A 27,614-nucleotide genomic window follows, 5' to 3' on the forward strand; every position below is an offset into this window, starting at 1 on the left:
CCCACTGCAGAACAGTTGAAAATAGATTATCTTCAGGTCTAAACCATTCTGTGTTTTGGTTTGAGATATCCATCAGATTCTGCTATATGGTACCTACAACACTAGTTGCAACCAATGACTTCAACAGTCAAGAGTCCCTTCTTTCTTTATTACGTCTACTGCCTTAAAGCTATACTTTTGTTCAGATGTAACCCCACTTCTCCAGGAAAGGCCATCAAAGCTTCTCTACAGGAAAGACAAAGTGAAAATGAAGCAACTCAGAAACAATAAATTACCATATCCTACCAGAACAGCACTTCTTACCGAAATGCCTCCTCCACCACCACACAGAAACCTACAGCCATTCTGGAGCCAAAGGAACCTGGATAGAAATGGATTTAATCAACAAAACAAAAAAGCAGGTGACATGGGATATAGGTTTGTAATTAGGAGGACAAACAGCTGAAAATTGTTTTCACCACTATAAAGAGGGCAGCATTTCCTCTTAAGGTGGTATAGACAAGAGTCTTTTAATTTTATGGAAAGTGGATGGTAGAAATTTGTATTTTTCTTGTGACTAGTGGAATTAAAGATACTGAAGCAACACAAGTGCACAATGAAATTGGGTTTGGTGCTGAGGTGAGAATTTCATGGTAGTTAAATGTTAACTGTTTTTCTCAAGGCATCAGTGCAGTGAGCTTTTTCTTTGTTACACCTAACTTTCCAATGGTAACCAAGGCAGTCTTATTTTGTAGTATCTAGGCTTGTAATTCCAATACCCAGGCTTAAGTTTCTGTGCATGAAAACTTGTAGATTCTACTAATCCTTGTTGTTTTATTTGTTGTTGTTGTTGTTTTTGTGCAGGATATTATTAATAGGAATGCTCATCTCTACAACATGGACCCAAGTGGCATCAGGTAACACTACTGTGAGCAGCATTTACCTAAAAATTTCTATGATCATTTTTTCATTTATAGAAATAACTAATAGATTAATAGATTTTTTATCATTAATTTTCTTTTTTTTTTTTAATCATTAATAGATTGGAGAATTTCTTGTCTCTCGTTTTATTATATTCCAGTTTAAAAGTTCAGTTTAGAGCAGCAAACTTTGCTCTCTTGACCCTATTGTAGAATCCTGTTTCCATCACTGGCTGCTCAAAGTAGCAGTGTCAGCTCACCAGTCACAATTACTATTGGAATACATGTTCATGGCTGTGTTGGAAATACTGGCTGGTGATTTCTTCATTTATTTTGTTTGTTTGTTCTTGTTTTTGTGCTTTGTTTTTAAATCTAATATCTCTTGTTAGAAGATACAGATATAATTCCTGGTATAAAACTGTGTGGGAAGTAGAGGGTTTCTATTTTTTATCTTTAATTCTGTATTTTTGTCTTTCAATGCCTTCAATATAGGACTCATGACTTCAGAGTGCTTGAAGAACTTTTTGCATTTAACCCTGAGTATGGAGCACTTTAAGGAGAAGTATTTATCTTTTTCTGCTGTTGGTAAGTTGACACAAAAGAAATTAGAGGGGGGAATTGTAAATGGTGAAGTCTTCAAAATCATTTGAGTTCTTCCTACTAGAATTTGCAGGATTGTATTAAGCTAATAGAGTTGTGGAAGTAGGTTATTTCTTGTTTTTAAAGCTACCTTTATTTTTGTGTAAATTATAGCCTTGTTAAGTTATTACTTAGTATCAAGGCTAATCATGACTGCCTCTGAACTGAAATTGAAATGCACTCTGTAGGGAAAATATGGTAGCTGTTGGCATGTTGATGCCGATGGATATTGTTTGTGGTACACAGACTTTCTTTAGTTACCACATATCCTATTCTCAAAATGGAGTAGCCTTAGCTGGTGCTGTGTTAGTGGTTTTGCACTGACAGTCATCCACTTTCTTGCTTACAACTCACGGACCTTGTAGATGGGTATAAATTCTTAATGAAGCAGGGAAACTAGCTGGGCCTTCTCTGGCTTAGTAATCAACAAGTGATACTTTCAAGTGAGAAATGCCACAGATTGTACTAGAAGGTCAGAGTGAGATAACTTGAGAACAATAGACATTAAGGCTAAGTTTGTGTAATCTTTCATCTGATGAATTAGCTTTCAATGCTAGTTGGTTGTCTGACTAGGTGCAGTCAATTACACAGCATCTGTTTTTCAAGAACATTACATTTATGTCAAATCCTTCTTACTGTATGTTTCTGTGCTTAAGCATCTTCACCCATATGTTAACAGACTCTGCATTGAGGTATGTACAGCTTGAAAATATCATATTTTTAGCCAAAAATAATTACTTAATAGTTCTGAAGACTGAGAGATTTGATCTAAGCATTAGGTTTTGTTGTCCCGGTTAAGATTCCCAAAGAGTCTCCATTGGCTAAGCAGGCATTAGAAAGAAACATGGAGCTGTGCCAACCCTGGAGCAGCACCCTGATACTGCAGACTATCATCGTCAATCAACCATGACAACTGTGACACTGATCTGTCTGTTCTGTATTTACCCAGGCTTTCTCTCCGATTAGGATTTCACATCCTGCCATACTGGTCATTTATTATCTTTGGCCCTTCAGCTACTAGTGTTTCCTGTCGTAGTCTGTTTGTAATCTTGTTCTACTTCCCTTTTCATATAACTCCTTGCAGAATTTTATCTGCAGTTCTCTCTTACCTCTTAGCACGTGGTATGTAGTCAAGCCATAGATGATCTAAGACAGCTGAACCCTAGGGGCAAAGGTAGGTTTCTAAGAGCCTACACGGAAGGGGTTGTACTAATTAATGCTGATCCCAACTAATTGCTCATAGATCGATCTGGTATAACCTGGGAGCTAGATGAGGCCCTGGCATCTCAGTGTGGCTACACAATAACTTACAGCAGCAGGAATAGCATTGTATTTCGTGCTTCAGCGCTAAGTTGTCATTCTCACTTGGAGGTAAGTCAAACCAAGATGCAGTGCTGTTGTGTATAACCTCTAGGTGGAAGATGAAGAAATTATTAGTAGGTGTTTATTGAGGGGTTGTTATGTGTTGAACATTGACTAGCAGAAAATTATTTAATTCCCCTCAAATCTGCCCGGAGGTTTGAAAATAATTCTTGGTATTGACGTCCAAATGTACTACATAGTAGCACAGATGAGCATAGGAAGAAGCACATCACATGTCCTTGAAGGACAACTGCCTTTTCCTGGATAAAAACAGGGAATCCATCTGGCTGTTGTTCTGCTCTGCTGTAGCGTTTTGTGTCTGAGATGGCGTAATGGTTAATCTCAAAACTTTCTCTGCGTGTGTTCCATGCCCACTGCTGCTATGCTGTAAAACACAAGATCAGGTACATCTCGGGATGTGTTTTCTCCTCTCAAGCTCTGAAGCTGTATGAAAGCTTCATGAAGCTCCTCCCCATTGTATTTGTGCGGCTATGTAGTTATACGCCTCCATGTGTACAAGGTATATAGTTAACCAAGTAGTAAACAATCTCAGCAATGGAGTTGCACTTCTGTGGAAAGATTGATGGGTGGATTTCCTGAGTTAGGTCACAAGAAGAGCTAATGTCCTGCTTGGGAAAATCAGTTTAACATGTGTTTCCTGTGTCCATGCAGAAAGATGTGTTCACAGTAACTATACAGATCAAAGTGTCCCATACTTCTGATATGAAAAATGCTACAACTCATCTGAAAAGTGCAAGTTGTCCTTATGGCCCATGGAGTCCAAGAGAGTTAGTATGTGAAACCAACTACATGGAGGTAAGCATTAGAAGTTTCTTATGGTAAAATACCTTGAGGTGAGGGGGTGAATATTAGAAGATACTGCATTTGGAAGCGGATCAAATGATAGGAATGAGTATCAGAAACAAAGCGTATACCTACTAAGCTTGCTGCGGAGAACTCTTGAGGGAAGAACTCTCTTGACTCCTATTGTCCTCTCCAAAATAATTTTCTGGCTTTAAATAGAAGTGAAAACACTAAAACTAGATAATAGATAAGCTGAAATCAAGAGACAAGGAAAAAGGGCCACCAATACTTAGAGCACCTTTTTCTATTCAGGTTTCTGTCTGGAGAGATGTTCCCCAAACTGAGAAGAATATTGTTTTGAATGAACCTGAGGATTGGATTCTTTCTAATCAGGAGGTAAAAAGCAGGTTTTTTCTTGCTAGTAAAAGCTAGTGCTACTTCTAACACTATCATCGTTCAATGTCCACACAGTATAAATTGTCCTTCTCAAAGGAACACTTCAGTAGAGCTCCTTTACCAACTGGTTTTTAGGAAAGAAGTATTCCATATTAGAAATATAGAAAGCTGCAGGCCTAATCTCCAAGGAAGAAATGGAGGCAAGGTTCTCAGCTTAAAAGTCATTTTCTCTGACAAGAGGTTGTGCAACAAAATCTCTAAGACCTTCGTGGCCCAGGAATGAGCTGCAGATAGGCTTTTTTCTTTCTTAGACCCTATGATTTTAGCACAGCAGTGCTGCCAATATTCTGCCACATCATCTTCAAACCAGAAGGGATGCCTGTTTTTTTTTTTTTTTTTTTTTTGTTTTTTTTGTTTGTTTGTTACTCCTGATACAGAAAGCTTTCTTCATGTAAGAGGATGAGCAAGGCAAAGCTTAAGGGCTATCACATGGCCAGCACTTAGAATAAGGCAACAGAACTGCTGGGCAGCTGAATACAATAAATCATCCACTGTAGTAAATAACTCACTTTAAAGAGCTTGTTCAAACTGTTAATGAATTTCTCTGGGTAGGCAAAAGCAGGGGAAGCCTCAATATGGCAGATAGTATTTCATCAACCAGAAGAAAAAAGAGCTCTGCTTGTAAGTGATGCTTGGAGGGCTGGCTATGGACTCAACACCACAGAAACCAGAATTCTGCTGCGAGTGCCATATAGCACTGCACAAATTCAACTGGTCAAGGTTGGTACACTGCCTTCAACCTAGGAAGTTGTCAGACTGTACAGGTCTAATGAGATCTCGTTCTGCAGGCTCAGGGAATTACCTTTTCTGCAGTGAGATCAAGTACATTTTACAAACAGCAGTGGATGATCCTGATGGTGGATACTGCTGTGGCATGTCCTGTAGGTGAGAAATGTGGTACCTTACCCCACTGCTTAAATATACGGAGTCTGGCTTGCAACTACAGTAATGAGCTGACAGCTTTCTTATCTTGTCCCTAAGATGGTGTGAATTACATTAACAAAACAATCATCTGGACTGTTCCAAAATATTTTCAAGCACTCTGTGCTGGAGCAACTGGCTTTAAGGATGTGCTTGTTGAAGCTGGTGTGAATCTACACAAACTCTCTGCTGAAGAAATGGCCTCCAGGAAATATGTGTTATCTAATGACTTAAATACAATTACAGTGAAGATACCTATAGGTGCAGAAGGTGGCTTTTACAAGGTTAGTCATGTTGGATGGCAGGCAAAGTAGATTTTCTGTTGAGTCGTTTTTGTGGGGTGTTTTTGTGGGTTTTTTTGGTTTTTTTTTTTTTTTTTTTTTTTTTTGTAGTTTGGTCTTTTTTTAGGGTTTTTATTTTTTGTGGTGATCGCAGGATGGTGATATATAGTATTCAAATGGTGATAGAATAGTGATGCATCCTGTATTCCTGGGCAGGAGTAATTGTTCATTCTGTTCCTTCCAAGTGATAAGGGAGGGGAAGAAGTAAGGAAAGGAGGGAAAAAAGGGGAAATCAAAGGTATACAAATAGCTCTTGTGTGCACTGCATTGTGAAGACTCTTACTAACAAGCAAAGATGGACACAAATCTATAAAGGAATATTGATCTGTCTCCTACCTCATGTTAACATGTTCTCTGATGTTGCATTCCAAAGCTATAAAACATGTAGCTCTTATCATATTTTACCAAAAAAAAAAAAAAAAAAAAAGGCACTGAAGAGAATGAGAGCACATGATTTGTTTACAAGATCACGTGGTATTGGGATGCCTTGAGAATGTAGCTCTAAATCTAGTAGCTCTTGAAGTGAACTGAGTCCTGGGCAAATGCTGTAACAACTGAGCTTTAGAGAAGTTGAAGGAGGAGCCATTTCCCTGATTAAACAGTCCCCTGCTTCTTTGGAAGCAACATGTGGGGGATGACTTCAGAAGGTAGTCTCTTGAGTATCCTGTGAATCCAGGCTTTAGAGAACTACTGCCCATAATAGTGATATAGGAAGCACCACATAAGAGGTCAGCTCCTCACAGATGTTGATTGTTTGTTGTTTTTATTGTTCCCAAACTTCCAAGCATAGAAGTGGCCTCACAGAGCAGAGGAGGACAACTATTTGGAGCTATAATTCTAGCAGATTCTGTAATGCTATGGTATGACTTTGATTGTAACGTAGAGTCATATTCTACTGAAGGGTGTTCATAATGAAATTGCAGACTTCCGTAAGCAGTGGAAAGCATGGGGTAAAATACTCCATCAACCTGTTCTTGGAACACCAGTGGGAGGATAACAAATGGGGACTAACCAAGTATACCATCATCAAGGAAATAGAAACACCGTTTGAACAAGCAGAACTTGCTGTAACTAACAGTAAGTAGCTTAACATTGTTTACTGAAGGTTTTGGTACTGATGAGAAAATAATGTTGGCTTATGCATTTTCAGACTCCAATCTGAGTGCAAGGCTAATGAATGTTACAGTGGGAATGTTTCTCCTGGATGTGGAGCTCGTGAACTTGACCATTGAGGGGACAACTGTAACTGTACCTGAAGCTATTCAGCATGGATATTTAACATATGAAATTCAGTATGCTAATGGAAGCAAAATTTATGTAATACAAGTGTCATTTGATGCACCAGGCATTAAGAAAGAGGTGTGTACGAAAAGTACGCACTGCAGTTTACCATCGTGTAGAAATTGTATCACTCACTGTTTCTTCTAAATGTGATTTTCCTAGTATGTAACTGATGACACAAGAGAATACACACTGAATGTCACCCTGAAGTTCATCATCCTTCCAACAAATGACACATTTGCTGTCCCTGTCATAACAGTGTCTGCTGTTAAAGATGCTGGTAAGCTAGTAGAATCTGAGCAAAACTTCTTTATCTGGCTGCAACTAACCTGATGAACTCAGCTGTTAACTGTGCTACATTCATCCAGTGATGCTGTCAGTGCTAAATAGCACTTTTAAACTCTGATAGTAGCAAGCATGTTGGCTGACTCTTAACTGTATTACAGTACTACCCAGTGCAAGGGGATACTGTGATGAGGATGACTTCCATCTCATTATCACCCGTGGGAATGTGGACCAAAACTGGCTGCCCTTCATCTCAGATCAGCACCTGATGCCAGAGGTTGCTCAGAAAGACTACTATAGCCTGAATGACAATGGCACTCACTTGTTTGTCTCTGTCCCTTTTCTTTCCTCCCTTGTGGACTATAAGGTAAGGTTACTAGTCTGCATCAATTAAAATACACACTCTATCATCTATGAGATATTTATATGATACACTGTGTCCAACTATACAATATGGTAAAAATAAAGCATCCATTTGGGATAGGCTTCGAATAATTAATGGAGGGCATTTTCTACTCTGGAAGAATGCTTTACAGTTAAGAAAAGCACTTTACAGCCACTTAAAGGCTGAACAACATTTTAATGGAAATTGTACAGGCGATGATATTTAAGTTGCATTGTAAAACTACTGAAAAAGCTCTTTGTGTCTGTCTCTGGATTAAAATAAAAACTCTTGTGGATGTGGTTTTGGTCAAGGATCATTACCTTTGGCTTGTGATAATCTGCTGTCTGAGTATTTCTAGAAAAGTAGTGGATCTTCATTCTCTTGTTTAATCTGTATCATCCCTAGGATATCCATATTTCTGGAGTAATGGCTTCACTTCACTTAAACTTGAAGGATGGCATCACCTTGGCTAATAAGAAGGACTTCTTGATCTCCTGCAGATTTCCACCTTCGGAGCTAATTCGTAAGAGCATTACCTCTAATGCACTGGGTTTAGCTCCTAAATGCTATACACTGAGTTGCATAAATAATCACAAACCTACACAGTTTTAAAGGCTTATAGTATTTATGCTTCTGTGACACCTTATCTGCTTGTCAAATCTTATTCCAAGTAATATGCTGCAAGACAAGTGAAATTACAGTGTGAAGAGACTATCCTGTTGGGTCTGGATTTTGTGAAGGAGTCAGTCTTCTCGCTCTCTCACTTCCAAAGCAAAACCATTTGTCAGAAGGGTTTGGGCTTGTTTGGGGCCTTTGTTGTTGTTTGTTTTTTTTTGTTATAATTATGAAGATGGGCCTTGATGGGGGGAGGGGGGGGGGGGGGGGGAGGGTAGGTCAGCTTATAAACTCTTCATTGAGAAACATACTCATCTGGATTGACTGTGCTGAAATATATTGGTTAGAAAAATCTTTTGGTGAAAGGAGGCTTTCTAAGAATGTGTGAAATCACCACTATTCCATGTATTGCACACAGTAAAGATGCTAAAAAAAAAAAAATTAAAATTAAGGACAATTTAAAAAGTCTGGCTCAGATGTTTGCTCTCATGAGCTGCCAAAAGCCTTGCTAGCAGTCCATAAAGAACTTCACTGTAGCCTTCCAGCTCCTTCATTTTGTAACCTCGTTTGTACTGAAAAATGTATTTTTCTCTTTCAGAGTGCCTTCCCAATGGCACTGTGGTAATTACTGCAATAAAATTAGTAAGACTTGCAGATCTGGACACCAGCCTGCTTGTCTTAAGAGACAAACAGTGTAAACCCGGTCTAGTGACAAAGAAGTCTGCAACCTTTAAATTCAATGTGAATACATGTGGAACAAGTAGAAAGGTAAGGGCTTAGTAATATTTACTTCCTGTTGGGATAGGTTCAGCACTAGAAATGGCAGAGATTCAGAAGCTGCAAGAAGGTTGCAGCTGACAAGTGGTCACTTCTGAAAAGCAGTATACCTACACTCCAGTTCTGAGAATGCAAAATTCAGTTAGGTAGAATTTTTTAGTTAAAACAACTTTTAGAGCCAGAAATGCTCTCTGAAACAGAACTTAGTTTGACAATGTTGACTGTAACAGACTTGAATGTGAGCTTATGTTGTCAATATGTACTCAGCTTCCTTGTAGAAGCTGATTAGTAGTCACTAATGAATGCCTAGACTGACTTAATTTACATAAGTAGAAAATAAAGAGAAAAGAACAAAAGATCTAATGTTAAAATTCCAGTTGCATCTAATGCAACTTAATTCTGTGAATGCTAAGTACAAATTCTACTGACAGAATCAACTGTATGTATGTTTCAGTTCAACAGCACATCTATAACATACGAAAATGATGTACTCTATTTCAGACCTGGAAATGATATACCAGTATACCAGTAAGTACTGTTCCCTAGAAGGAGAATGTCAAAGGTGGTTTTCATTTCTAAAATCTAATCCAGAATGTTTTCCTTCAGATTAAAGTTTGTATGTGTTTACACAATCAAGCACTCAGCTGATGTCAAGTATGAAAATAAGAAGAACCTTCCATCAAATATTAAGCCAGGTTTTGGCTCTTTAGATCTCTCACTGAAGCTTTTTAAAGGTAACTTTTTCTGATTAGGCTTTTTATCAAGGATAGGGTTGGAAAAGCTGCTGATTGTTTTCTTGTTCAACTCTGCCTCCAATGGGGAACGGGGTGACTCAGAGCCAGTTGCTCAAGACCATGTCCAGGCTTTTGAATAACTCCTAGGGCAAAGTGAAAGACTTTTTGAAGGCTTCATAGGTTTTGCCTTCAGGATGTAACAAATGGCCAGGAATCTACAGTGGATCATATCATGTGCAACCAAGATGTGGGTTTTCTGCTGGGGTAGTCATGTTATCTTGTGTAGTGGTTGGTATCTCTCTGTATCAGCCCTTAAAGTGTGACTAAGCAGAGGAATTAGTTTATGATTATTGTGACCAGTGTGTGCCAAAGAAAGAAGCTGCATTGATGCAGTTTCTAGGAGGAAGTTTTTCACACAGTGGGCGGTGACACGCTGGAGCAGGTTGCCCCACGAGGTTGTGGATGCCCCATCCCTGGAGGCATTCAAAGCCAGGCTGGATGTGGCTCTGGGCAGCCTGGGCTGCTGGTTGGCGACCCTGCACATAGCAGGGGGGTTGAAGTTAAATGACCACTGTGGGTCTTTTTCAACCCAGGGCATTCTGTGATTCTTTGATAATGCTGCTGCAACATGGTAACCTGGCAGAGGAGGCAACTGAAGCCTGAACAAAACTATCACCCTGTTTGGAATGGCTCGGCTCTGATTTTTCAGTGCTTTTCTAGAAGTTGTTTTGAACAAACATCTCATTGCAGTGGATTTCATGGAAGGAATTGTCACTTCCTCCTCTGGATCCTCAGATCTCTTTCTTCACTTAGTTCTTATTTTCTGCCATCACAGCCCTATTTGCTGACACTTAAATACTCTCCCAGTTCTGGTACTGTATCAGAATGAATGATGATGAAAAAACTGAGTGACTCGAAATTGGTGAATATTTACCCTGTAAAAAGGAAACTCTAACATTTCTTCTAGAGAAATCCTATTCTGAGCCCTATCAGGAGCTGGAATATCCTGTGGTAAAATATCTGAGGGAGGCACTGTACTTTGAAGTTGAACTGCTCCAGCCGGCAGACCCAAGACTGGAACTGAACTTGGAAGACTGTTGGGCTACCAATTCTCGAAGCCAAGACAGTCTTCCACAATGGCCAATCCTCATAAACGGGTAAGAAGAGCATCCCTCTCATGGCTGATGACTGTTCAGCCCAAGGCCCCTATTCTTAACTAGAAGGAATGGGGAACAGGTTAGAAGTTGCCTAAGAAGGTTTGCTCTGTCCTAACTCTGTATCTGTTGAAGTACGTGAAGGTGCCTGCACAACAGCTATGGCTTTTGGTGTCAAGAGCACCTGGTGCTTCTAGCTATCACTAATGAACATCTAAGAAGCAACTATTACCGTGGCCAAAGGCAGGAACCCTGAATGGGAGGGGCTCTGTCCATACTGCTATGCTCTGAGGAAAACAAGTTCTCTGTCATTTCACATCCATAGCTTGTGGAAGGAATTCACTGAAATGAAGGCTTGGATTATGTTTGCTTTCTTTTATTTTTGTTTTTTTCCAAAAGGTGTGAAAATAGTGAGGACTCTTACAAAACAGTCTCTCATGAAGTTAATATCAGCCATAGAGTAAAATTTCCTCAGCACTTCAAGAGATTTGAAGTGACAGTGTTCAGCTTTGTACAAGGCACAACTCTATTACAAATGCAGGTGAGGAATCTCTCTTTTGTCATGTTGGCAATCCCAATGTGTAGAGCAGATCATGCAACAAATGCTGTAGAGGAGCTAGGAGCTCAGTTAGCCAGGTACTGATGGGGGCTGTTATCTGCCTTCAAGGCATAACCTTAGGAGTAGTACATAAAGACTAGCCTAGCCATACAATAGCATTCACTTGATTTCATTCAGAGTTCTGCGTATCCAATTTTTACTAGACTCCCCTGTACATGCTGCAATATTTTTTTTCGTGTAGTTATATTTCCACTGCAGTGTTGTGATCTGCAGCACTACACCGCTGCCTTCAGATGTGATTTGTCAGAGGAGATGCAATCCTGGGACACATCGCCTTGGTAAGAAAACTGATATTCCTCAAGTTGTTCCTGGAGATTGCTCAGCAGCTCACTGCATGCTGGTTGGAGTTCTGTCAATTGACAGACTCTTCCTGGTGTGTGCTATACAGAATATTAACACCTGAAATGTCTCACTAGACCGCAGTGCAGAACCACATCGACAGGGGCAAGTGTCATCTGGAGCAGTGCTTATTAGAGAGGAAAAATTGGTCAGAAAAGGTTGGTACTGCTCCCAGATCACATTACTGATACACCAAGTGTACTGCGGTTTTAACGTGAGGCATTTCTCTCTTCCTGTAGGTGAATGCACAGATTTCTGAGGAAATATCCAAGGACTGCTTAGTTCCACAAAATTGCAGTTAAATGGCCCCTAACCAGGGCCTTTAGGCCTGTAGTCTGCTTGGACTTGCAAGGAAGGGCATCTTAAAAATATCTGCCAGGAAAACACATTCTCAGTGCCTATGAGGAAAAGGGTCAGCTAAATAAACATTGATGTAATCTCTTAGTAAACTTCAGTGTGTTCCTCTCTTGTGTTTCTCTAGAGCTTTGAAGTTGTGTTTTTTGTGTGTGACTTGCATCTTACCTAGTCTTACCAGCAAACATTTCTGCAACTCTTCTAGTCATACTGCAGTTGTAAACATCTGTTCCAGAGCAGAGGGGTGACGGTAGCAGCAGGCATCAAGTCAGTCATTTAGGGTGGGTGGTTGCTCTTTTTAAAGACTTAAGATGAATTAAGCAGGGAGCTTAATATCAGTAAGCCTTTCTGAAGCAAGGTGGGCATGACCATATTTGATCCTGTAAAGGAACTGACAGAAAATCTGTGAGCTGTGGAGGGCTGTGGCTCTGCAATGTCAAGTTGTTGCTTTCCTTGGAGTGGGGAAGAATCGGTCACAGATTGCACCAGTAACTCTGCTATGCAGAGTAAACAGCTGCACTAGAGGAAAATAAGCTTTTAGTGGAGACTTGATGTAATATCATGACAACTATTACTAAACTCTATCTACAAAGTGTTGAGGGTTCTTCCTAATATTAGGAGTTCCTGTTAGATTACCTTGTCTTTTTTTTTTTTTTTTTTTTTTTTTAGTAGAAGCAAAAATGTCCTTTCTTTTTTTTTTTTTTTTTTTTTTTCCCTCTGCATCTGAACAGAGCCATGAAAGCTGCTCAGATTCAGTACTGTATTTTCCTGTTGTAAGGAAAGCTGTTGCTTGGCATGAATCATTATTGCTTAGGGCTAAATCTACAACAATGGGTATAAAATGCAGTTTTCTTTTTAACTTTATTAAATAGAATTCTACTACAGGGGATTTCTGTGAAAGCCACCTTGAGCAAGATACTATTTCATGAATCTGTTTGTACCTTGTGAAGAAAAACAATGAATAATTGATTTGTAGCTCTGTTGTAATACCTGTGCAGTGGCCTTGTTAAACCAGTTTGTGCTGTAACTTAGAGCTCATGTTTGCAAATCTTGTCAATCTTACAATTTCCTGTGAAGTTGATATGTAGCTAATAGATTTTTTTGCTAGAAAGGACAATAAAAGATGTGTAGACTTCCTGATGAACAACATATGAAGTGCCTCAAGACTGTTTTCCTATGGAGACAGCTAAAATGCTGAAGGAGTCTTACTTTACCACTGCTTACTTACAGCTTACTGCTGTGCTCAATGAACGACACTGAAATGTGCATCTTGTTCTTCAATAAGGGAATAAAAGGAAAGGCAAAGCACAAGCTTGACAGACCATTTACTCTGTGTTTAGTGATTATTTCTCCTATGTTAACCCAGTGGTTAAGTGTCATCTATCCCTGAGTCTGTGGGTACAATCCAGTGAATTCACAAGGCACATCCATGATATACTTGCTAGGGTTTTGTGTCTAATAGGTTCCAGTTTTGTTTCTATACAGAAATATATGACCACTATATAGGTACAGTGATGTCCCTGTATATCTCTATATCATGCTGAGTTTCTCCCAAGAAATAAGAGTAGTATGCAGTTTTTTTTTTCCAGATGGAGCTGCAATTTTCATCCGCTATGATGGTGTTTTAACAGTGCACTGTAGGCTGCCATGGGCATCCTGAACCACATTCATCTCTGGGAGTGCAGGAGCTGGGAGGAAACGTGTAATAACTAGGAACTAATGTGAGTATTAAGCAGAAGGTAGGGCAGTCTATTTTAACGTTGCTAACTTTGTCTCTGCTGTGGCTTCCTGGGTTTTATGATCTTTTTCTTCAAACCAAGACACAAATTGAAAATCACTTAATAGAAAACACAGTATTTACAATCTTTCATCTATGGATTGTTCGTTCCCCAGGATAGTCAATATCTTGTTCTTTTCTACTATTAGGGACTTAAGAGATGTTGAGAAGCTAGATGATGCCCAGTCTAAATTTTGTTTCTACTCTTTAGTCTTAAACTCTGTTTAGCACTGTCCTGCACAATGAGAGTTCTAATAGATTTGTGGTCTTTACTGAAAATTCATGAGATTCCTATTTCAACCTTGGAAAGGTTTTGAATGAACTTTGTCAGATTTTTCAACACTGTGTGAGACACAATCTATTTCAGTGTCAGCAAAATATTAAATTTGAAGAAGACATGACAATACTCTCTGTGCCTCAGAGGTGCCTGTTTATACTAAAACTGTATAACTCCCTTCCTGGTTTTATATATCTAAAAAAAATATATATCCTCTTCAAGTGTTGATTCAACACCTCTTTGCCTTTCAAGTGGATTTTTTATGACCACATGCTTTCCCCCCGGTATTTGGAATGTTATTTTTATATCCTTGTTAACACAAGTTGAAAGGAGATCAATCTTATTTGTTTATGCTTTATGTCTCCTGCAATTTCAACAGGTGAATGATAAAAGTCTAGGGGAAGAGAGAAGTCTGGTGTAATTTGTTTTTATAAGAAAATAAAACAATACTGGAAGCCCACTGCAGACAGATATTTCCACTTGAAATAAATGACAGTAAGTCATTGCTATAGCTAGCTCTATCTGGCTCTTGATAGAAACAGTTTTTTCACTTTTACTGTACTTTATTATCAATTGCATGACTACTCTTCTTGAAACTGCTGCTTTTGTTTCTTAAAGCAACAACACCTTACTCTTAACCAAATTTTGAAAGGTAAGAAAACTGATGTTTGTTCACAGCTCAATTAATTTTAGTACACTTATTTTGTTCTTTGTTATTAATCATTAATGGCTTAAGTGGAAGCTTAAAGACCATGCTTCTGTCTGGAGGAAAATGCTCTGACAATGAGTTAATGATTTGGGAAACTCTGGTTTCTACCACAAACCTATTGATAGTCTGCAGCTAGTAATCTCCATAGAAACTCTCCTTCTATTTGAGCATGCCAGTTCAAAAACATCTGAGAGCCACACTAACAAGGCAGGTACTTATTTCACATTAAATGCTTTAAAGCATAATTAAATTGAACTAGTTTCCTTACAGTACTTAGCATAGTGATAAGAGTAAGTCTAGGTTCGTGCTGTGTAAAGACCAAAGAGATCTTCCAGATAGATGGAGGAAAATGGGTCTTGCTCACTGCTGAACTTTCTCCATGCAGTCATGTTTTTCTATCTGTTAAATGAGGAGAAAACAAATAACATTTGTGGCTGTATAACCATTAAGTTAGGGGCAAATGGAAGTCAGATACCTTATCCTCAGAAATTGAGGTGCACGTTTCTTTATATATAAATATGTACAGATGCGTTTGAATGAATCTTTTGTATAAAAATTTCTGCTATGCTGGCAGTTCCCCTTAGGAACAGACTGAAGTGCCTTAACAAGAGGTTTTCTTCCCATCAAACGCACCTATGTGTAGCCCAAATGTGTAACTATAAAAGTTCTTGGCACCTATGTGGTGCTCCTCAGTTTAGAATTTCAAAGTGCTGTGTGGGGGCAGGCAGCCACAAGCTCCCCTGTTTTGCTGCTCACAGAGCCAGAGCTTTCCTGGAGATCTTCTTCCAAGCAAGGTTTCAGTCACTGAGGAATACTCTCTCTCTCTCTGAGGGAACCTGGTCTTCTTACCAAGAGGGAACTTGCCTTCCCTGTCATCTTCAGCATGTACCCGTAATTCTGAGCACAAATTGCAGCTCAGGAAAGCAGAGGGTAACGTCTGGCCTTCCTCATGTCTCTTGCCTTTCTCTGAAGGTCTGAGAGCATTTACTTAAAAGATAAACCACTTGTGTGCAGCATCTGACAGCAAGGTGGTGTGGTGGTTTCATTTGTAAACTAACATTTCAGGGACAAGTATTCCAAACATCTGTCGAGTTTCTTTATCTCAAGGCTTCTTCCAAAATTGTAACATCTACAGAAATAAATTAAACAAAAATGAATTAACTGAAACATTTTAGAATATTCTCCATTTGTCATCTTTGGTATTAGCCCTTGCCCTGATGGTGAATGAATCAAGTTCTGACTCAGTCTACTAGTTTCTTGCATTAGAAAATCATTAATGCAATAGAACAATGTCTTTGTGGTGGAGGCTTTTGGTGCTGTTTTTCTCTTTTTAACTCTTCTTTCTAGCCTTCTTCAGTACCTGTGTTAATGAAGGAATTTCAATGATGCTGCCCCGGAAAAGGCAAAAACGTGACTTGGGAGGGATTTTAGGACTGGAAGAGTTCAGTTCATTGGTTGGATCCTCTTTTATTCTCCTGTATCTCTTTTTCTTCAGCATGATGGACAACTCTGTCCCTTAGGCAAAATGTAATATAATTCCTCAGCCACAGACTTCCAGTGATAGCTGTGCTACTCCTACTGTAGTTTTACTTCCACCTGAACTCTTAATGTATGTTAAAATGTTTGTATGTGAAAGATTTTCTTTAGTTCTGTGTCTTTTACAATTTCTTCAGATTGTAGAACTTTTTTTTTTTTTTTTTTTTTTTTGCCTCTGTGCTATAGGCTATCAGTTTTGCTATTGGACTTCAATACTGCCTCATGAATTTTACATACAGTCCTGAAAGTTGTTAAATCTTGTATTCTCACGTAGGGGACTTAATTCTTGCTCTCTTTCACACCAAATAAATATCCTACATCCTTGGGGGTAAAGAAATGGAAAACAATCTCAACTGTGTTTCACTTTACTTAAAAATTAATAGAAATAAGTATTTATTAACAGCAGTACTCGTATCATCATGAATACAACAATCTCTTCTCTTACAGTGAAATTTGTACACCAAGGAAAGAACTACAAAAGGAGAGAAATGTTCAATGTCCTTGAAAGCAAAGTTGGCAGATCCTAGAAAGTCCTGGCCGCAGAATCATGGAATGGCTTAGATTGGAAGTGACCTTAAAGATCATCTAGTTCCAAACCCCTTGCCTAGAGCTCCATCCAACCTAGCTTTGCACGCTATCATGCGTGCGTGATCATGCGTGCGTGATCATGCGTGCGTGATCATGCGTGCGTGATCATGCGTGCGTGATCATGCGTGCGTGATCATGCGTGCGTGATCATGCGTGCGTGATCATGCGTGCGTGATCATGCGTGCGTGATCATGCGTGCGTGATCATGCGTGCGTGATCATGCGTGCGTGATCATGCGTGCGTGATCATGCGTGCGTGATCATGCGTGCGTGATCATGCGTGCGTGATCATGCGTGCGTGATCATGCGTGCGTGATCATGCGTGCGTGATCATGCGTGCGTGATCATGCGTGCGTGATCATGCGTGCGTGATCATGCGTGCGTGATCATGCGTGCGTGATCATGCGTGCGTGATCATGCGTGCGTGATCATGCGTGCGTGATCATGCGTGCGTGATCATGCGTGCGTGATCATGCGTGCGTGATCATGCGTGCGTGATCATGCGTGCGTGATCATGCGTGCGTGATCATGCGTGCGTGATCATGCGTGCGTGATCATGCGTGCGTGATCATGCGTGCGTGATCATGCGTGCGTGATCATGCGTGCGTGATCATGCGTGCGTGATGAGTCGTCTACACTTTATCTGGACAACATGTTCCAGTCCCTCACCAGCCTCAGAGTGCAGAATTTCTACCAAATATTTAATCTAATTCTATCTTTGTTTAGTTTAAAGCAGTTATTCCTGTCTGGGTAAGGACTTCCTCCTCAATTTTCCTGTAGGACCACTTTTTAGGTATTGGAAGGCCATAATGAGGTTTCCCTGAAACCTTCCCTTCTCCATGCTAAACAAGCCCGATGCCCTCAGCCTTTCTTTGTAAGAGAGGTGCTCCAGTCCTCTGCTCATCCTCCTGGCCCTTCCCCACGCCTGCTCCAACAGCTCCACATCTTTCCTGTACTGGGTGCCTCAGAGCTGAATGTGGCACTGCAGCTGGGATCTCACAAAACCACAATAGAAGGGAAGTATAATGTGAACTATACCCCAGCAAAGGGGAACAGAATCCACCTGTATTTCTTGTTCCTGTATCTTGATCACTTTTTCCACATCACCTGTAGGTGAAAGGAGAGATTCTCTGAAATGGGAATATCTGATAGTACCAAAAAATCAAACACTTTAAGAGTATGCTAGTAAATTAACCTTATCTTTGATGGGGACCTTGGTCCTATTGTGATGCAGGGTGCAATTTAGGACAGACCAAGGCCTATTTCCTAAGGCTTTCTTAGATACAGCCATCTTATCATAGAATCATAAAATTGCTCAGGTTGGAAAAGACCTTAAAGGTCATGAAGTCCTACTGCAACCTAATCATACTACCTGAACTCTAACAACCCTCCACTAAATCATGTCCCTGAGCATCACATTCAAATGGTTTTTAATCACATTCAGGGATGGTTGCTCATTCTATGCTAAAGCTCAAAGTATTTGAAAACATTTTAGCAGTTGCTGGACTTTTAAGACTACAGATTGAGTAAAGGCATGGTCTGGTTGACTAGCACAGGAACAGTGAAGCGGTCTGAAACTCAAAGCCTTGCTTCTGAGGTTATTTAGAGTTGCTCTACATTGGACTTCCAGGGAGAGAAGAAATTAGCAAGCTATGGCCCATTACTTCAGGGCTTTTGGCTGCTACTTTCCTTGGGGCAGCTGGGAAAATCAGCCCTGATGCATGTCTACAGGCTACCTCCTACTACAGCAATCTTTTTGCATGCAGCGTTACTTAGCTTTATTAGCAGCAGCCTTCTGAAACAGTTAGCTATCAATGTCTTCCTTTACAGTTGAGTAAACTGAAACAGTGATGCTGGAGGACCTGTTGAGGCCATAGATAAATTAGCAATAAAAGTGAATGCTCTCACATTCCTGATCCCTTTGCTTTAAGCACAACCCTATGGGCTTCCTTAGCTGAAAAGCATGCTAATTACATGCAGTTCCAGTAGTGAAAGATTTAAAGAGCAGGGTTTGATGATTTACCAAGCATAGATAATCTATCAAAACAGTATGGTAGTACAAGATGATGGTCTATAACAAAAATGACAATGATGGAACTAGCTTCTGTGTGTCTGCTGGTGCTTTGCCAGCACTAGTGAGCATGTACTCCTTTACAACTGTTGGCTACAGTGAGAATCTTTGTTAAAAGACTCAGGATCAAGTTCTCAGTTCTGTTTCAGTGTGAGATCCTGTGGCCAATGCACAATATCATCTCCTTAATCATTAAGAGATCATAGAATGGTTTGGGTTGGAAAAGACCTTTAAGATCATGTAGTTCCAACTCCCTGTTATAGGCGAGGACACCTCCTCTAGACCAGGTTGCTCAAAGCCCCATCTAGCCTGGCCTTAAATGCTTCTAGGCAGGGGCATCCATAACCTTACTGGGCAACCTGTTCGAGATGTGATCTGACTGATCTTGCCTATGAGGCTCTACATCTGCTCAAATCTGGATCCAGTACACAGGCTCATAGTGAGGAATGCTATGGTGAAATTAGTGCTGCCATTTCACATGCACAGGCAATTATCTCTATTTGGACAATTTTATAGGGCTTTAAAAAATGATACTACTTACAGTCTTACTAATGCCCAAAAGTTTGTGAGAAATGTAATGTGGGTTAAAACAGAACAGGAGCATAGAGGATATGCTTAATTGTGAATACATTTGAGTGACATTTCTACCTGCATAAATTTGAACTTCACTGCTTGTGAAGACAGTGATGGATTTCACACAGGTTGCTCCAGTATGCATATACCATCTGAGAAGAGTATTGAGTGAACTTAGGGTGAAGCAAAAGGGAAAAGGTCTTAGGGAAAAAAGTACAAAACCTATTTTACTATTATATATTACATATACCTATTTTACCTATTTCATTACGAACAACCAGAAAGAGGAAAAAAAAAAAAAGAGGGAAATGCAGCAACGTTTCAGATTTTAGAGCTCTGCTGCAGGATGCATTCACAAACCAAAGCCACTTGCCCCACACAGACATGTTGATCTATTCATCCCAGTGAGACAAGCCTGTTTTCTCTGCCTGCTGCTCTCCTGGTGTCTTACATTTCCCCACAAAGAAAAGGTTAATCTGCCTTAATGAATTCCATGCTGTTCAGCCTCGCAATACAGCAACTCTGTGTCAGATTTTGCTCCTCTCTGTCTGTTGCTGGGTTCGGTGTAGCCAAGCATTTGAAATCAGTCTGCAATGAGATTTATGAAGCTTTTGTTTTCTTTTTTTTCCTCCAGTTTGGTTAGACCTATGTGATCTTGGTCACATGAAAGGTAAAAGAAATTAAAGGTTTGTACTATGTTCTCATTTCTTTGGCTTTTGGAAGGTTTCATGTGTGTGTTTTATAGGACTGTTACTAGTTGTAAGAAACAGCTGATGTGACAGCTTTTAATAAGGACGTTACAGTTACTAGCATCCTCTTAAGTTTCAATACATCTTGAGGATAAAATTTTGCATCTTTCCGATATGTGAATCAATTTATTTCACACCAGAGAGAAGGAAGAGGAGGGACAGATCTCAGCCTAACCTTACTCCAGTAGTTTGATATAAAAATGTATTCCACACTTTATCAGACTCTGAAGCAAAGTTTTTTTGGATAAAAACAGAAATACGATTTGTTTCTATATATATTAAAACAGAAGATAGACTTTAGCAGCAATTTATCTATACAAGATCAGTTGGTTTATATTTCATTTCCAGTGTTTAATTATCAGTTTTAGACTTTACTTATCTACCAGGTATGTAACACAAAGTACAGACTATAACATTGATATTTATTTGTTATGAGCAAAGAAGTTCCTGCTATTAGTTCCTTTCTTGATTTTTAAGTACAGAGGAAATGTAGACAAATAAGTAATATTTGAACTAGCTAAACATGTTCCCCCTCATCCTGATATTAAAGTGCCTACAAATCAATACACTTATAAATCCTATGTGGTTGTTGTTACTTTTTACAAATTCACTTTAAAACCTATGGATTTACTGTTGTCTGCATTAAACAGAAAATCAGTCAGAACACAGATATGTAAATCCTAGAAGGTTCACATGGCTTTTTGGTTCATATCAGATCAGCTTTAAAATTTGTCAGAAGCTTATCGTTAAAATAAACAAACAAAAAATGACAAAACAGGAGCATAAGAAAAACGAAAAGCAAGACTTCCATCGCAGCAACTTGCAGCTCAGGCTTTAGGCAGCCCCACATCACCTTCCAGCATCGCGTCCTACATACGCAGAGACCCTCGCTCTCCCTCCCTCACGTTCCTCTGTCACCCCATGCAGCCATGCTCCAAGAAAGGAGAAATCGAGCTGGTTTCGTTGTCTTTTTCAAAGGGCCCTTCCACAGCAGAGCCTGGGGGTGCCAGGGCAGGTGTTCCAACTGGGCCCTACACCCGCTTGACGCTGTTGAGGAGCTCCGTCAGTTCGCTGATGTACTTGATGGTGTACTTGAGGGTCTGTATTTTGGTGAGGGGCTGTCCCCGCTGGCTGTAGGCGGGCGGCAGGTAGTTGCGCAGTGTGTGCAGCGCATCGGCCAGGGTCCTCATCCGCAGCTTCTCCCTCTCGCTGGCTTTCCTCCGGCGCTGAGCTGACATCCGCACCTTGGTGCCCTTGGGCAGCCGGGCCTGACCGGGGCTGGGCAGGTAGGCTGGGGGGAAGTCCACCAGGCCGTAGCCCACCAGGCCGCCACCGCTGTATGGGGTCTCGGCTGCTGCCGGGCACGGGGACGAGGAGTAAGACTCAAAGGACGGCGTTGGAGACAAGCTGTGTGGAGAGGAGACAGAGTGCAGCTCGAAAGCCCCAGTAGAGTTCTTCCAGTCCCAGGAGGATAAGCAGACAGAGTGCTCCGAACCCAAAGTGTCTTCCATATTTATCAACGTCTCGTGCAATTTGTCCATTCTGGAGGAGCGCGCGGGAGAAGCAATTCCCGCTGCCCGCCAGCAAAGGCTGGAGCTGCCTGCTGCTGAGACCTTTTTATGATGGAGGGAGGAAAGTGACAAAGTGGGAACGTGGGTTTGGCCAGGGGAGTTCAAAGGAGCACCACAAGTGCTAAGATGGAAAATGAACTCCTGATGTGCTAGTTTCTTCTCAGTGATAATTATCAACCTTCAGCTAAAAAGCCTTTAAGCTAACAGGCAACAGTGAGGAAGGAGGAAAAAAAGATTATCTTCTTGTGACTAAACCAATTAAGGCTGCGCATCAACATTTAACGCTGCACTGGGGGGATAAGTGATGGGAGAGGAAAAAGAAAATTAACCATTTTACAAAGCAGTTAACAGAGAGTTTAAAGATAGCGAGCACTGACATAGGGCCAGAATTTAAACTATTGAGCCCTGTTTTCTGTGTGACTGTTCGGAAGGAACTGCACCGCAGCAGTGATCAGCTGATCCATGCTGACTGTGGCTGAGATTCTCTCACTAAATGCATCTTAATTGTGAAACCCAAAAATGGTTGTCTTGGACTTTGATGTGTGTGGCTCTGTGGATTTCTCGTCTCGTTGGGTTGTAATTTCTCTTTGAATAATTAGCTTTTCAACAAGAGAAAGGGGAAAATCTAGATATTCCCTACAGGGAACTGCAACTTAGTTTATCATTTCAAATCTTGAGTCAAAAGGCAAAAAGGAAATTTGTAGTTGTAAAGAAAGTCAGAGTCCTATTTAATAAAAGATTTGGGAAGATGTAATTAAAAAGAAATAAACATGTAGGAAAATAAATCAACACAAACTTTGGGCCTGAGCAGTTGTCTTAGATAGGAATTTAATTCAAAGCTATATAGAGGTTAGAAATGTGTAAGAGAAGACTAGAAGATATTTATATAAGAATTTCTACCTCTATGAATCTGTTTTTCTGCTAAAAAAAACTTTTCCATCCCTTACTGAATACAACAGTGACGTTAGATGTTAGGCATTTCAAATGAAAATATATATCCTAAAAATGAATAGCATTAATAATGAGCACTTTTCATCTGTAGGCCTCAGAAGAGTTTACAGTGATGATTAATGATCTTTATTCCCCAAGGAAATGGATAAGCGGAGTCAAGGAGGAACTTGCTCAAGACCACACAGCAAATCATTAGGAGGGAAAACTACTGAGCTCTGTAGCCACTGAGCAGCTCGGCTGCCAGCCATGGCTTCATATTAATCCATAATAAAGCAAGATATAATATACAATGAAAAGAAAGAGAGAGCAAGTGCTAACCTGAAGGACCAAGAAAAGTAGGGTAGGATTTAATTTAGAGCTTCAGTGTAATGACCTCTGTGTGCTTAGTAATCCACTCTGAAAAGAAAAAGGAGAAAGGCTTTTAGATGGCACATAGTCAAAGCAAGCTGGAAGATACCATTTCTTTGTGACTACAACATCCTCACTACAACCACTAAGAGGAAAATCCTATGTGCACTGAAAATAGGGGCTGATCCAATATTCACTGAAGTCTCTTATGGATTTTTGTTGAGTTTGGAATCAAAACATTTGGAAGCTGCTTGCAGGAGAATTACTGATTTTATCATGAGGTGAGTAAGAAAGAACCACAAAGTGAATGTGAAGGGTTTTAGCATTTCAAACCAGTCTGAGATGATTTGGCTGTGATGAAATATATCTCATGCTCAGGGAAACTCAGGGCACACCTTACCTCAGTCAGGATTGCTTTGGGTTTTCCAGTTATCCTGTGTTGTTCTGATCTTTTCTTTTTTCTTTAAGGAAAATGAGTTGCAATAGTCCAAAGAACAACAAATTCCTGCTATACATTAAAATTAAGAGAAGATTTACGGCAGGTATTTTTGTGACTAGAGAGCTGAGTGAGCACCATTTCAGAGGTCACCAAGTCACAAGTCAGACTCAAAAAACTGATTTAGCATAAAAATGAGTAACTTTTGTCCCAGTTAAAATCTCCCATTCTCTTTTTGTGTTTTCCTCATATTTGTATTTATAGTACCTTCACAGTGCATATATAAATGCATATTTATATATATATATGACCCTTTCTTCTCATTAATTTTGATTTTGGAATCAAAAATTTACTGCCATTGAAGGCAGTCAAATTTGGAAGCAAAAATTTCAACAAATCACTTGTTTGCTATCTCTAACCAATGCATAATAATGGTAAATGTCAAAAAGCCAAGAAGCAATGTAAGGTCCATGATTCCTGTATGTTCTACAGACTATTTAATTCAACAGAGGATCATGGTTTTTAGTTTTTCTTGTATTCATTCCATGATTCTGTCATTCTGTAATTAATTTTTGTCTGCAACTACATCTCTACCTGCAATGTGTGAATCATCAGTTGGGAAATGATCTCACAAATTAGGGACAGTTACAATAGGAAAAAAAAATACTGGAAATGATAGAAGTGTTCATGGTGTTCCACTATAGCAGGGTTGAAAATGTGATACAGAGGAGGGTATGGCTATGTGGTGGATACCAGGTATATTCTCATATATTCTAGGACTGTTTGATGCTCATCCATTAAAGAACTAAGAAAGTCTAGTGCTTCAAATGTCACCTTCCTAAAGTTTAAATACATGGGAAAAAAAAAAAAAAAGAAGAAGAAGAAGAAATTTAAAGAAGCATTGCAATCTTTATTTTATTCGACCTTGAGCAGATTTGGAGAAGTCCCTTTTGTTCTCCCAGTAATGCCAAAAGATTGCAAGGCAGTAAGAAATGAGGCTAACGCCAATGACGTACTCACACTTACAAAATGATGAGGGATTTTCTGCTTGACTGACAGTTTTGATTTCCATTCCAGTAATTTATTCAGCAATATAAAGGCTAACATCTCCATCTTCATCTCTTTTAAAATGAAAGGTTCCCTAATCAGATTTCTGTATTTATAACAGAAGGAAGGAGAAGCATGGATGGAGCAAAAATTTTATATCTAAAAGAAAAGCATAAAATTGAATTTTTTTTAGCTTCTCTGTGTGTCTGATTCAGGGTTTACATTTAAAATAAGATGTCCAGGTAGTTTGTCACTCACAGGTACGGTAGGTGATTATGTAGATATTTAAGGATTGACATACATTTTCAGTCTGTAAAAATTCCAGATCATATTTCCATCAATCTGTGAGGTTTGGAGAGTAAACAGACTTGAAATAGTGAGGAAAAAGTCATATGAAATGGCTGAATATATTTCAGTAGCACTTAGCAGTCCACCTCCTTGAGAGTTGGGACAGAAGTCTGGTCTTACTGCACTGACAAGCAGTACATTATACAAACAGAGCTCTAAGATGACATGTTTTCAACTTTATTCTACATCTGCAAAGCTCTTAAAAGTCACTTCATCTCTCACTTAACATGGTTTTCCAAGCACTCTCTGCTTTGCCTCCCACTCTCCGTGCAGCTGGCTGTTGATGATCCTGCTTTGCACAGACCCAGCCGCACAGATGTAAAACGTGGTGCAAGCAGCTGCAGGTCTCCCTGGTTTCAGTAGACGCAGCAGGTGTTCAACACTTCCGAAAAGTAACACTGGACACCTCTGTTTACGCCTAAGCTGGCAATAAAGGAAGAAAAGGATCTAGCCCATTTGTTATCCAGAGTCCCATTAGCCACTGGGCGATGCTTCTCTCTTTTTTAATGCTCTCCCTTAATTTGGAGTAGAAGTGTTTTTTTTTTTTAATGAATTTATTTGAGTTTTTTTTAATACTTCTGGAAGAGGGTCTATCTTGAATTCAATCTCAGCTGAAATCAGTAGGATTTGTAGATAAGTAAGCTGCACTGTACCAGCAAATATCCACGTCTTTTTTTCTGAGGTCATTATTCCAAATATGGATGAACAACTATCTACAATTGCTAGGGGGAAGCAAGGCAGTAAGAACTGGAGCTGATCCTGAGTTCCCCTAAAAAGTAACTGCAACTCCTTACTACGATCAGTGAAAACCATGTGCAAATTGGATCCCTAATTGTTATCACCACCTTTGGTGGCTAGGATGAGAGAAAATACTGCTATTCATTTGTATTAGGACCAGAAACTGGTGAGTTGCAGAGCTGCTAAAAATCCTGCCTTAGACATTTAAACTCTTCAGCGCTCTCTACTCCAAAATACCACGCCAAAAGCCTGCTGATGAAGGACAAGTATTGTGGATGTCATGCTAAGTATCATAGATTTCACCAGTGCTTTGGATGGTGGCAGGCACCTCTCTGCAGTTGCCCTGGCAGGAGCAGGACCTGTCTACTTGCTTTACATCCTCACATCTATTTGATCCTCCAAATAGTGGCAGTCTCTGTTGACTGAAAAGTGACATCAGCTCCGCAATTCATTTAAAACATCTGATCTCCAAGCAACTGGCTTCCTAGATGAAAAGGCCTACGTGTGGAATTTACACCTATCCACCTTTTAAGTAGGGAGTTTATTACCTAGTGGCTTTCAGCTGATTTTTCAGGAATGTCTTTTTAATACCTCTGTTAACAGAAGTTGAAAGGAGATTAGGCTATGTGGTTGGTCTTTAATGTCTACTGGCTACTTCAGCCAGAAGGAAAGGGCAAAGCTGAGGGGGAGGGGGCCCTAACAAGGCTCATTTTGCTCAGAAAATGAGAAGTTTTAGATATTATCAGAATAATAGAAGTCATTTAGGTGGGAGAACTCCGTTATCTCTCAGTGCATATTTATTGTATTAACTTTCACATGTTTTTAGAACAAAATGACTACTGAAATTGACTTGATTTATTTCAAAGCTTTTCGTGGGAGAGCTGGAAGAATACCTGCTGTAAACATTTTAATATCCTAAGCAGTGCCTCCTTTTCTACTCAAAAGCATAGGATCAAGTTTCGTAAAGTACAATATAGTTTATTTCCAAGTTTTTCTTGTAATCTTTTTGTAAACACCCAGATGTTTCATTTTGCCATGTCTGGGGCAGCACAGAATTGTCCCAGACAAAGTTCAAGGTTGGTAATCCCGTTTTCCTGCCACTGCACTGATCCTTTGTGCCCTGTGCTCCAAATGCTTCATTTTGCAGCGTGACAGATTTTCTAAACCTCACTAATTCTTCTGAGAAATTCCAATGGCCAGGAAATTTTCCCTGAATGTGTTTAAAAACCGTTTGGATATGGTGCTCAGGGACATGATTTAGTGGAGTTAGGGGAGTATGATTAGGTTGCGGTTGGACTTCATGACCTTTAAGGTCTTTTCCAACCAGCGCAATTCTATGATTCTGTGTTTCTAAATTTGAATTAAAATCTCAGTTGTGCTTATTTCAATTCCAGTTGCAGAGCTGAAGCTGAGTGTTTGTAAAGGAGACTATTTTTCAATTGCTCTGAGTTCATCTCAGGCTGTTCCTTTCCATCCAGTGAACCCCATCAGGACCTGCTCATTTCTCCCTCCCTCGTGTCTGAGCACTGATGTGCAGAATTGCTGCTCGCTGTTAATAGAAACTATATTTCATCTAAATGAAGTTATGCTATGAACAGAGCCTGCAGCTCAGTTTAATAATTATAAAATGGATCAATAGTCTAAGGTAAGAGGCAACAAACAGGTGTTAGATTATAAATATTATTTAGCACTTACATATTTCCCCTGTTCTGAAATAGAGTGCTGTGTGCATGTTGCAGGCTTCCTTCCCCAAACACTTGGTTAACCTGTGGGTGAGGACTTTAAATCACAAGTTGCCAAATCTCAATTTTAATCACATTCAGTTCCACAAAAAGCAAATCAGTCTTTCGGTCCACTGATGAATGCGAATTGTACTAAGTACTTCGCTTTTTTTTTTCCTTTTTGCTCCAGATGCCTTTGTAATTTGCCTG

The 27,614-nt window shown here is 39.8% G+C and overlaps 2 protein-coding genes across 4 annotated transcripts; one reads left to right on the top strand and one right to left on the bottom strand.

The window, feature by feature from the left end:
- The first annotated feature begins 504 nt into the window (after window positions 1–504).
- LOC125689028 (uncharacterized) lies at window positions 505–12,626 on the top strand. Of its 3 annotated transcripts, none has more exons than XM_048935788.1 (22): window positions 505–618; window positions 844–896; window positions 1,378–1,484; window positions 2,782–2,909; window positions 3,573–3,716; window positions 4,017–4,100; window positions 4,713–4,880; window positions 4,949–5,045; window positions 5,142–5,365; window positions 6,346–6,499; window positions 6,573–6,781; window positions 6,866–6,983; window positions 7,150–7,355; window positions 7,779–7,896; window positions 8,587–8,756; window positions 9,220–9,293; window positions 9,372–9,499; window positions 10,467–10,656; window positions 11,053–11,194; window positions 11,454–11,550; window positions 11,689–11,769; window positions 11,851–12,626. In XM_048935788.1, the coding sequence occupies exons 1-22, from the start codon at window positions 529–531 to the stop codon at window positions 11,868–11,870; spliced, it is 2,802 nt and encodes a 933-aa protein (XP_048791745.1). In that variant the 5' UTR covers window positions 505–528; the 3' UTR covers window positions 11,871–12,626. The 3 variants fall into 3 exon arrangements, with proteins under 3 accessions (XP_048791745.1, XP_048791746.1, XP_048791747.1); XM_048935789.1 differs by having other exon boundaries at window positions 1,392–1,484; XM_048935790.1 differs by lacking the exon at window positions 11,851–12,626 and having other exon boundaries at window positions 11,506–11,550; window positions 11,689–11,753.
- An 8,649-nt stretch (window positions 12,627–21,275) lies between these two features.
- Window positions 21,276–21,785, bottom strand: MSGN1 (mesogenin 1). The gene has a single exon (XM_048938178.1). The coding sequence runs from the start codon at window positions 21,783–21,785 to the stop codon at window positions 21,276–21,278; it is 510 nt and encodes a 169-aa protein (XP_048794135.1).
- Window positions 21,786–27,614: the final 5,829 nt, after the last annotated feature.

The sequence above is a fragment of the Lagopus muta genome, chromosome 2 (assembly GCF_023343835.1).
Source record: "Lagopus muta isolate bLagMut1 chromosome 2, bLagMut1 primary, whole genome shotgun sequence".
Classification (NCBI taxonomy): Eukaryota; Metazoa; Chordata; class Aves; order Galliformes; family Phasianidae; genus Lagopus; species Lagopus muta.

Coding starts and splice junctions, on each gene's coding strand:
- LOC125689028 (XM_048935788.1), top strand. CDS start 529: ATGGTAGAAATTTGTATTTTTCTTGTGACTAGTGGAATTAAAGATACT. Junction 6,782..6,865: donor CACCAGGCATTAAGAAAGAG/GTGTGTACGAAA, acceptor TGATTTTCCTAG/TATGTAACTGATGACACAAG. Junction 7,897..8,586: donor TCCACCTTCGGAGCTAATTC/GTAAGAGCATTA, acceptor TTTCTCTTTCAG/AGTGCCTTCCCAATGGCACT.
- MSGN1 (XM_048938178.1), bottom strand. CDS start 21,785: ATGGACAAATTGCACGAGACGTTGATAAATATGGAAGACACTTTGGGT.